At 45.0% G+C, this 11,353-nt stretch overlaps 1 protein-coding gene across 1 annotated transcript in view; it reads left to right on the top strand.

Moving 5' to 3' along the window:
• The window catches only part of LOC103801526 (glycogen synthase kinase-3 beta), a gene marked incomplete at its 5' end in the record, with an annotated part of 91,837 nt that extends 81,137 nt beyond the window's left edge, over positions 1 to 10,700 (top strand). The window contains 2 exons of the mRNA XM_009073942.1: positions 2,626 to 2,724; positions 10,194 to 10,700. Coding sequence (XP_009072190.1) covers positions 2,626 to 2,724; positions 10,194 to 10,261 — 167 coding nt within the window. The remainder of the gene's footprint in view (positions 1 to 2,625; positions 2,725 to 10,193) is intronic.
• Positions 10,701 to 11,353: the final 653 nt, after the last annotated feature.

Genomic DNA, 11,353 nt, shown 5'->3' with positions numbered 1-11,353 from the left:
CCTGCTCCTTACTGGAGATGTTAACTGGCTACAAATGGTATGATTTGATCAGGAGAAAGCCAAAGGGGTTCTCCTAGCTAATGTGAATGGGAGTTGAGGCTCATAAATGAATTTGGATAGCTGCTCTGTTCACATCATGCTACTGAAAACTTTGTCTGGATTGCCTTGATTACAGTAGCTTCTTGCAACAGTATTGGTTGTAATTAACCCAATGTTGAGTTGCACATTTGATTTAGATAACTAGGCTACATTTCAACAGCTTGTCCAAATACTGTGTGGGAAATCACTGAGGACAGAGATTCTCAGTACTTCATAGACTGCAGATACTGTAGGTCAAGCTTTTCTCCTCAGTATTGCCATGTTTCATCCTTAGAGATGGGACAGGTGCAAAAAGATGTCACAAAAATTCGAACAAGTTCTCAAGCAATGCTGCTATTAAACTTCAACCCAGAGAGTTCAATTTACTCTGGTTGCTTCTTGTCTAAATTGACCTACTCCTCATAAGTGTCAAGACGTTCAGGGCTGAATTTAAGAAAACAAATTTAAGAATTTTATACCAAGAAAGATACGGGGTTTGAGGAGAAGGGAGCAAGTCTATGAAATTTCTGTAAGGTAGCTTCAGAGAAATGGTTGCACTTGCACTGATCACAGCAAAAAAGCCAGTATTATTGCCATAATTGGTGTGCAAAAGGAGATGTTCTGACAACATTAGATGAGGGAGGAATGAGAATGGGGTCAAAGTGCCCTTGCAGGGATGTCATTCTGACCCGTCAGCTGGTTCTTTGGCCATGGCAAAGTTGACAGTCTGTAGCTGCATTCTTGGGGCACTGCATAGCACCCAAAACTAGCAGATGTCATTTGGTTTCCTTGTCAATTTTAGCTCTGCTTTGTTTGGGTCACAGCCCCATCTTGTTTCCAGTGATGAGCAGATTCCCAGTAGTAACATATTTGAGAAAGAGATTTGAAAAACATATTAAAGGAGCAACATTTTCTAGCATGGAGCAGCTAATACCCAAGATAGTATTAAATTATAGGTTTATTATTGGTGTTCCACTGTGACACTTAAGAATTCATGTTTCTTCAATTTATTTTTCCATTTAAAATGGAAATTTGTAAATTCTGTGCAACATTACGAATATACGAATTCAGAATTATTCCCACGTGAATTTGAGGATTTGTATTTGTACAAGTGCTGAGAGTATTTGAGGCTTTCTAGAAGGACTAGCTAGATCTGCTTAGACCTGAACGGAGCATTGCAGATAGATTCGATGGGTTGCAGGTAATGTAGCAACTTGTTTGTGTTCTGAAGTGATGAAACCTAGTCTCAAAATGTCTGATCGGAGGCTTGTAACCACGGAGTCTTCTGCATCTTGCCCTCCCAACAGTAAAGAAACTTCATGTAACAGTTAGCTGAGGAAAAAAATCACCAAGTAGACTACTGATCCCTTTAGACCCTGAGTTTAAAGCTAGCGTCAAAGAAAAGCAATAGGCTCCTAAAAATGGGCCCAAATAATTTGAGACTGTATCCATAACCCCCTTACTGAACCCATGGTGTGATTTGAATGGGTTTCTGTACAGCCTGTGTTATCTGGAGGTCTTATGTAAAAAGCTGTCTATTCTCATTTCTCCTCCAGATGACCTCTTGGAGCTCCAAAAGTCATCAGTCTCCTTCCGTGAGGTGACTGTTCACATCCTTTTCACCGGATGTTGCTTTCTCAAGAGACAGCCAGTCACTCCTGTTTCTGAAACAAACAGGACCTGTCTTGTCTCGGCTTGGTCCTACCTTCTGTGAGGCACGAGATTCTCTTGAAAGTGTGCCAGAAGATTGTCATTTGTTGGGAATGTGTTGCCCTTAATCCTCCCACGGTTGTGGCTGAAAGATGCCTATTTCTCATTCTGATACACATGGAAGCTATATTAGATTTGGAGCCTAAAAGACATGACAACATTTTCCTTGATTAATGTCTTTGGAAAGAATGGTTGCCTCATTTTTTGTCCATTTAAATTGCCCAGCTGACCAATTCCTTTTGTCTTTCCCTGTCCTTTGAAAGGAGATGTCACCTCTTCTTGGCCTCGCTCAAGGAGACTGCTGTGAAAGATTGGTCTTGGGTTCCTGGGTCCTTGAGAAAAAGTGATGCTTGAGTGAGCCAAAAAACTAATCCCTGAAGCTCTTGGGGCAACTGTTGCAGCTGCTTGCTTGCTGAACCAGTGCCCAAAGCAGCACCACTGTTATCAGCCTTCTCCTTGAGACTGATTGCAGGTGGACTTGCGAAGAAGGGAATCCTTTCAGCGTTCAGAAGGAAACAGCATTATCAGGCCCTTAAGAAGGAACAGGCTTGACTGGTTCTTTGCTGACTCCCAAGCCACTGTCTTTCTCTAGGCAATAATTCCCTTGCACCACTACCTGTAGTTTTGACAGTCTTGCTCTGGAGACTGCCTTGCCAAATATTGCTGTGGTTTCCTCTTGCTGATTGGCAAAGAAGAAAATGTAACGTGACCTTGGGCTGTAAGGGCATGTGTTTTGCCTGAGGTTGCTGTTACAGGGGGAAACCCTAGGAGCTGAACCTGCATGTGGGGCACATTGTGGATGATGAGCTAACTCTGTTTGTTCCACCTCCCCTCCAGAACTGTCAAGTAACCCATCTCTGGCTTCGATCCTCATCCCTGCTCATGCCCGGAACCAAGCAGCTGCTTCAACCCCTACAAATGCTACAGCGGCCTCAGGTGAGAGCGTGCAACCTCCTGCCTCCCTCCCACCCTCGCTGCCCCTGCCCAGGCCCCTTCCCTCTACTGAGCCCTCAGAGTGAATGGGGAGGAAGGGTTTGTTTCAGTATTGCCTGAACCTTGGTCTTGGTAAGTGGTCATTTGGGTGCTAGCTGTGGTCACCAACCCAAATCCTAACCCAGGGCACTCAAACTCTGCATTTGACTGCTTAGTTTGTTGGTCCTTCTAACTCAGACTTTCACTATTAAAAAGAAAAATTATCTTGCCTATTTTTTAGCAATCCTTGTGAACTGGTTTGCAACTCATCTCTGAGCTCTCAGCCAGCCTGAAATTAATACTGGCTTGGAGCATAAGTTTGTGATGCCTAGGAAGAGAAGAAGCAGCTAGCTCAGTACACATGGCCTCCGTGGAGTGTGGATGGAGAGGATATTTTTTCCCTAAAGGCATTAGCATTTAGAAGTCTAGTTAGAGAGTTCAGTCAGCATGCTCACTGCCTCATCTAAGTAGTTGCAGTTGCTTCTTACTGAGCTTGCTTGTGTCATCTTCAGGCACAAGGCAGATACTTTTGGGTTTTGGCCAGCACTGAGTGAATTTTTTTTTTTTTTGCCTCTCTCAAGTTTCTGTCACAAACCGTTTAAAAGCTCACTGTTGGCCTTTAGCCACTCTGTTGCATTCTGTTTCCAGTGAAAGCTTAAAAGCCTGGTAATATCAGTTGGGAGACTCCCAAAGAAAATCCCAGGTGCTGCAGGATGTGGCAGAGGTGATTCAGTACATGGCACTCTTCCTCTGAGTCAGCCCTGAGTCAGCACGCACACCCGGGGCAGGCTGCAAAATGGGTGTGCTTCCACTTGTGTCCTTCGTGCACTTCAGCCCCATTTGACAAGGCCTGTGACCCCTTTCAAGGTGCAGAATGCTTACTTGAGTGTAAGATAGCTGATAAGGAGAAGGTGGCCTAATTTAAAAGCTATTCTTGGAATGTGCAGGAAAGCATTTACTGGTTGATGTGTTGGACAATTACCTGATATCTGATGCACTTGGCCCAGCTGGTGCTGTACAGAAAGCATTTTCATACTCTGGGACAGACAGATGCACCCAAGTTTGAAAGATGAGGCTTCTCTCTGAAATTGTAGTAGCAGTAGATAAAAGATACAGCTTGTACCATTTATGTGCTCTGAATTTAGGAGAAAGCAAAATTGCTGTTTTCAAATTTAGTATGTTTGTTTCATACACTTGGTATTTTGCAAATAGTTATGTTCTCTGTTTTCCTCTTATGTGCATCTGTTGCTCAACAACAAGTGAGGAAAAAAATGCAGATAAAGTAGTAAAAGTGATTAAAAATCTACAAAATGCAAACATGGAAAATTATTTCAAGCCTTTCTGAAAAATATGCTTAATGTCCCTTTCATGCCTTTTAAAGAGTGCTCTTTGCCAAGATACAAATCTTGAGGAATTAATGGGGTCAAGAAATCTGTTCTCACTCAGCAGTTTTCAAGGGTTCATATGGGGGGAAGATGCATTAGGCCAAGTCCTAAATGTGAAGTAGAAAAGAATAAGCCAGAACCCCCACAAACAACCCCACTTTATTGATGTCAGCATTTTTAAAGCTTCTGTTTGCAAGTGCTGCACTGAGTTGGGCTAAGACCTCTTATTTCTAGTTCAAAACCAAAAATAATATCCTTGCAGCTTGGAAAGTAATTGTGAAATGAAGTTCAGGATGGGGCAGCTCTGGGTTTCTGCAGCACAGCCGGTTGGTAGTTTCCTGCTCACATGGGGTTCTCACAGCAGGTGGTGGGAATGTCATCAGTTGTGATTTTTAGGCTTAGGTCCTGTTGAGGTTATTTTAGTCTGTTGTGCTTTGCATGCTGATGCTACACTTAGCAAGAGATTTTCATAGAAGGGGTCCCTTCTTTCTCTGTACCCTCTGCACCTCCCAGTAAATGTAGAGTTCTTTGGGAACTGCTAAAGCAGCGTGGGAGCAGTTCTCCCACCTAACCCAGGGCATCCCCATAGGCAGGAGACTTTTCTGCAAAATGTTTGCTTGTGTGACTAAGCAGTACAAGTCACAGAAACTACTCTTTTGAGTGGTGATGATGCCACAAAATACAGCTCTCAAAGCAGTTTAAAAGGAAAAGCAAATCATATGCTACTGTAATTCACATTATTAATGTGTAACTGTGTCCCTCTCTAGCTAGCAGAACTGATACTGAGGTTCAGGTATCTGCTCTTATGTCCAGCACAGTTGCCTCCTCCCTAAGCTTGAGGCATAGGTGCACACCTGTAGGCTGAAGTGCAGTGTGCTAGTTCATCACTGCAGATAAGCCAGGTGGGTGGCTGTTACCTGCTTGCAGGCAGTTATTCCATTTTCATAGCTGTCCTGTGGGTGTGCAGCCATGTCAGAATCTCAGCTTTTTGATAAGGTGCAAAGCACTGCTTTTGATCAAAAGGCAGGGTCTTAGCTAGAGAATAGCTAGAGAAAAGAGAGCCATTTGTCCGAAGCCTATCAAAGCAGTGTTTCCTAGGAGACTTAGCAGTGGTGTGGTGTGTTAAGAGATGGAAAGATTGGCTTTGCAACATACCACGTTAACAGTGCTGGCCCTTGTGCTAACCAGTATGACACACATCTGCATTTTTAAAAGTTGTCCAAAACAAGTAGTGTTTGTTAACTGCTAGATCACCACTGCTAGTGGTGATGAATCACATAATGCAACAGCAATGCTGGGTTCATGATCCTAAATGCAGGGGAGTTATTGTAGGTAATTTTTGATGTTTACAAAATTCATTTGTTGTAAATTTCCTCTCTTCTTGAGGCATAAAGCTGGTGTCGCTGTACTGGTAGAACTTGGCTTTGCAGTGGGAGTATGAAGCCTTGCTGCACTGCCATTAATAAATTCACCTAAGTGTTTATGAGAAATTCTCTGACATCAGTGGCATATCTAAGGCAAAGTGGAGGAAAAGGAAGACAGGATTTATTGTCCCTTGCTCAGAATGGTGTGCTAGTTGTCTGTGAATTATACTGGCCATTGACTAAAAATACCAGTGCAGCTGTATTCATGGGGATGCTGCCTTGATGTGGCTGGAGGAGGAAGAGGATGGTTTCTTCTCATCTGAGAGGGGACCAGGCACACCAAGCTGAATGCATATTTGCTTGCGTGACTACGTGTTTCTCTTCCCGGGTCAGCCAGCAGCAGTAGTTGCCTCTCTGTTAGTCAGCATTAAGATGGGCAGAGCGTAATTGCCATCTGCAGGGAAGTTGTGCCAGCAGGGATTCTGGGGTCATCGTCTTAGGCATCCTGCTGTGTTGATCCCATGTAATCCCAAATGCAATGGTGTGCCTGAACTTTCAGCAACAAAACAGATTAGAGCTGGTGTTACCTGCCAGCACATGGTAGTTGAAAAAGACCACAGTGCTCCGTAAAATAAGATTTAGCGCATTTGTGGTATTCCCATTGAAGGAATTTTGGAAAACTCTAATTTCCATAACCAGGAGAAGATGGGCAAACAGTTCACTCAGGCTTCTACAAGTTGAGCACAGGGATAAATCCATGACAGAGGAGTAAAACTTGCACATTTTGGGCCCGCTGGTTTTGCTCAGAGCCTGGATTTCTACATCCACAGGCAGGCACAATAGGAAAACCAGACTTTTCTCCTCCTTCCACTTGCCTGCTCAGCTGTCCTGTGAGGATTCCAAGGCTGGAGGTAGCTTTGTTTCTGTATCTTTGCAGATGAGCAGCACAGTCTGTCAGCATTACAAATCCAACCAGCTAATGCTGGCATTAGTGCTAATGGGCTTTCTCAGCCTGAGCTGGCGTCTCAGTCCTTCTCTGAGCTGTAGCCCTATCCCTCCTTTCCGGGAGGTTTCTAAGGAGTGTCACGTACCCTCCAAGAAAGCTGAGGCATTCCTCAGAGGGGACAGGCTGAATTAGAGGAGTCTCTCTACGATGGTGAGAGATGCTTTTGCCCTCTGTTTGAAAGAACTTTTGGAAGTGGCTGACACTTAAGCCCTGATGGCACTTTGCCCATGCAGGCAGAGGTGTCAGGTGAGTAGCTGGGGACAAAAGAGGCTGCCCTGCCCTTGAGCTGCAGTCTGCCAGGTACTGGTCTGTCCCATACCAGAAAGCTGCATGCCAGCTCCCAGCTTTGCTCCCCAGCAGGGCTTCCATGGTGGCATAGGCTGCTGCTTTGCAAGGCAGGTGTCTGTTACCAGCATTGCTGAAGGCCTTGATTTTCTTCTCTTATGCCTAAATATTGATTTCTCATGGTGAGGAGAAGTAAGTGCATGTCCAGAGAACCTCATGCTCCAGTTGTGCTCTTTTCCTGGCACTTCAGCAGAGAGATGCTGGAACACACCCCTCTTTGTTCCTAAGCGTCCTGTTAATGCAGAATCAACAAACAAACTGAAATGTCAAAATACCTCATTTTATTGCAGGTTTGGAGCCAGCACAGCCTTGAGCAATGCTTTGCACACTCTCCCAGCCTGGGGAGATTTCTATACCTTGTTGTGAAAAGCCTAGTGGAAATGGTCTTGTGCTACATCACCTGGCTAATTTCCTTTTAACATGTGGCATACATATTTCCCAGGAACTCCCCTGTTAAAGTGATGATAGAAAAGGAGCATGTTAATGTGAAGTAGCTCTATCCCCTCATCCTTTTTTCTTTACCTCTGTGCAGTAGCAATGTAATGATAACAATTCCAGCCTCTGCTGTCTTCAGGAAATGGAGATCAAAAGGCACATTTCATTTCAGCAAATGAAACACAAGCACTTTCTGTACACATACAGAGAAATCATCTGCCAGCAGTACAGACTCCAGCTGGACCACTTGCATCAGGCACTGCCGGCAGATGTTGCGTTAACTGGAGTTTAGCCATACTTGAAAATTAATCTAGAACAGGCACAGTGAGAGGTTTAAGTGTGGAAACTATTATCTGGCTGGCTGGATCACTTTTGATTTCTGTGGTCATCGTTGGTCTGCATGCATGTGGGATTTGGGAGTTCCTCCTTCTGGGAAATTCTCCACGTGGGAGGGCATCTCTTGCCTGCAAGGCTAAGCTTCCCATATAGCATTGTCATCAGGCTGACCTGGTGCTTTAATTGCATGAGTGGGGTTTTTTTATCATGGTGGTCATTCCTTCATGAGGAAGGGGATGCAGTTAATTTGGGTGAGAAGAAAGAGAATGGGAAACTCCCAGATAAGTTGTCTGGCATCCTCTGCCCACAGGACAATTTGCCTTTCTTCCCACACACTCCTCACAGCATTTCCTCTTCAAATAGGCATCACCCTCTCATCCCACTTGTCGTATTTCTGGATGCTGCTGTTTGTTCGATTTTCTATTTTTGTTGCCGTTGTCTATGTTCCTTAATTTGTGACTCAGCAAGTGCTGCCCATCTCTAGACTGCATGTGTGTGGTGCAGTCGACGTGCTGGAGGGAAGGGATGTCATCCAGAGGGACCTTGACAGGCTTGAGAGGTGGGACCATGCAAACCTCATGAAGTTCAGTGGCGCCAAGAGTAAGGTCCTGCACCTACACCAGGGCAATCCTGAGCACAAAAACAGGCTGGACAGAGAATGGACTGGGAGGAAGCAGCCCTGAGGAAAATGACTTGAGGGTGTTGGTTGATGAGAGGCTGGACACGAGCTGGCAATGTGCTCTTCCAGCCCAGAAACCCAACTGTATCCTGGACTGCATCAAAAACAGTGTGGCCCATGGGTCAAGAGTGGGTGTTCTGCCCTTCTGCTCTGCTCTGGTGAGACTCCACCTGGAGTGCTGCATCCAGCTCCAGGGCCCCCAGCATAAGGAAGATGTGAACCTGATGAAGTGATCCCAGAGGAGGGTGATGAAGATTATCAAGGGGCTGGAGCAGCTCTCCTGTGAGAGAGCTGTTAAGCCTGGAGAAGAGCAGGCTCCAGAGAGACCATATAGCAAACTTCCAGGGCATACAAGAAAGCCATAGAGAGCCTTTTTGTAAGGGCATGGGATGATGGGACAAGGGGGAATAGGTTCAAACTGAAAGAGGGCAAGTTTATATTAGATATTAGAAAGAAATTGTTCCCTGTGAGGGGTGCCGAGGCACTGGCACAGGTGCCCAGAGAAGCTGTGGATGCCACATCCATTGGAGTGTTCCAGGCCAGGTTGGATGGGGCTTGGAGCAACCTGGTCTAGTGGAAGGTGTCCCTGCCCATGGCAGGGGGGTTGGAACTAGATGATCTTCAAGGTCACTTCCAACCCAAACCCTTCGTTGCCTTTATAAGCCCTTTCCACGTGTGTTTTCAAATTCACTGTTTGCCCAGTCTGCCCTCTTCTGTACCGAGATAATAAGCCTTTCTGATGTTTTATTCCTGTTGAGAGCTTTGCAGTTAACCTCACTGAAATTAAGTGGGTGAAATGCATGACAGTCTCTTATAGAAAACCTCATTTAATGTCTTTTTCCCATCCCATATTGTACGTGTTTAGATGTTCACCTGCTTGTCTCTTTCTGGCTTGGCTAATTTAATACTACATAGAATGGTTCCAGGTGAAATTGGTGGGGGTTTTTTTCCCCTCCCAACTTTTCTGATACTAAGAACGTTTTTTAGAGAGAAAATACCTGATACATGTGGGCTATGTGAACACAGTCACAGTGAATTTCCTTTTGGGTTTTTTTTTTGCAAACCCTCTGTTTTTTTGGAACACACCTTAACACATGCCCTTGATCCTCAGACTTGTCTGTGAAACGTTGTCCCTCCTGAGACGAAAAGGTGTTGGTGACCATTTACTGAAGAGACCTGATCTTCTAATGACACTGTGCTTGCATGAACCTCCTGACTGGCTTCAGTCTTGACATTCATCTGCTTAAGCTGTTCAGAGGGTGGCAGGTCCAGCTTGGGTTGAGCAACACAGAAGAAATCAGTAGACTTGAAAGACATTTTCTGAGGCAACAAGTGCATGAATTACACATTAGCACACAAACCATTTCTGTCAGGGAAGTAGGCTTGTCATGTTTGTTGTCTGCACTCATGGACACAATTAACAGGCTTCTTTGTTATAGGAAGGACTCACAATAGGAAACTTCAGCAGCAATGTGAAACCTTGTAGCGATCACAGACGCTTTGACAGATTAGCTTTGGCCATGCTGAGTGTGCCTTGTCCTGCAGTTAGTTACAGGAACGTGAGGTGGGCAGCTCACCATTCCCCAGGCAATGCTGTGTACTGCAGAGCCCAGCTCAGAGTTTTGAGTGTCAACCTGCTGCCCTCAGCCCTCCAGGTTGCCTTTGTCCTGCTTAAAAACCATCTTCCCCCTCGCCAGATTGGATTGTTCCATCTGCACGCCCTGGAGTCAGGAGAGCATCCTAACCAAACAGCACCTCAGTGGGAGTCGTGGGTTTCCCTGCGTGGAGAATGTCATAGTAGTTGTTTCAAATGTGTCTCTATTTTGGAGGTAATATTGGTTGTTTTTTTTCTCTCTTCCCTTCTTCTCGTCTGTTGTTCGCAGATGTTAACGCAGGAGAACGAGTTCAGACCAATAGTGTAGCTACAGCATCAGCCTCCAACTCCACCTGAACCAGTACCAAGCAGCCAGCTGCACAGGAAAAATCACCAGTAATCTGAGTCTTTGCTCAGCAACACTGGTCACATTTGGAAAGAAAATTAAAAAGAGGAAAAAAAAAAAACCAATCAACAAAACAAACCAACCAACCTGTTCATTTTAGTGTTCAATTTTTTATTATTATTATTGTTGTTCTTATTTAACCTTGTAAAATATCTATAAATACAAACCAGTTTCATTGTATTCTCACTCTGCAGGGTGTCCGGGGCAGGGGACTAGGTGGGGGGAGGAGGGAAAGTGGAGCAATACAACACACCAATGTCTCTCCCCTCGACAATCTCTTCATGTTGGAAGTTTGCTGTTGTGTACTTCAGAACCAGGACTCTTGCCTCATACCCCCTCCCACAACAGAAAGACGGAAAAAAAGCAAAACAAAAAAAAAAAAACCCCAAACCTCATTCTCTGCTGAAGTTTTTCTTTTTTTTTTTTTTTTTTGACCCTCTTTTTTTTATTTTCTTTCGTGAAGTTTCGGACTTTGATGTAGTGCACAGCTTGAATTTGGTCGGGAGCTTAGCAGGGGTCATTCAACAGAGCTCAGCGTTTCTTGTCAGCAAATCCATGTCCCGGGTTATCTGAAGAACTGCCTCGGCTCAGCCTGGGGAAGGAGGTGACGTGGTAGGAAAAATAGGTTGCCAAGGGGGGGGAGAGTTTGCCTTGTGTCTAAGGCTTGAACTGCTAGTGGAAGCCTTTAATGTTAAAAATCAGTGCTAGCGATGAAGAAATCTGCAGTTTCACATGGGAAAATCTCACCCTGACGGGTGCTATATAATATAATACACACACATGCAGGAACACGAGTGGTTAGCTTTGCCCCAGGAGCCCATGTGGGCACAGCTCGCGGCTTCAGCAGAGACGAGCGCACGAACAAAATCCTGGGCAGGGCTGGGGCCCAGCTGCTGGATCTTAAGGAACTTTTTGGAAAGTGGCCACTGTGGAAGCTTGTTCAGTTGGGTTTTTTTTCTCTCCTCACCCCTCCCTGGCTCTTGATTTGAACAGGCTTCCCTTTCCCAAGGCGTGTGCAGGGAATGGACACCAGAGTTGATAAT

The sequence above is a fragment of the Acanthisitta chloris genome, unplaced genomic scaffold (assembly GCF_000695815.1).
Source record: "Acanthisitta chloris isolate BGI_N310 unplaced genomic scaffold, ASM69581v1 scaffold10904, whole genome shotgun sequence".
NCBI lineage: Eukaryota > Metazoa > Chordata > Aves > Passeriformes > Acanthisittidae > Acanthisitta > Acanthisitta chloris.
This window is presented reverse-complemented; position numbering and strand designations above follow the sequence as displayed.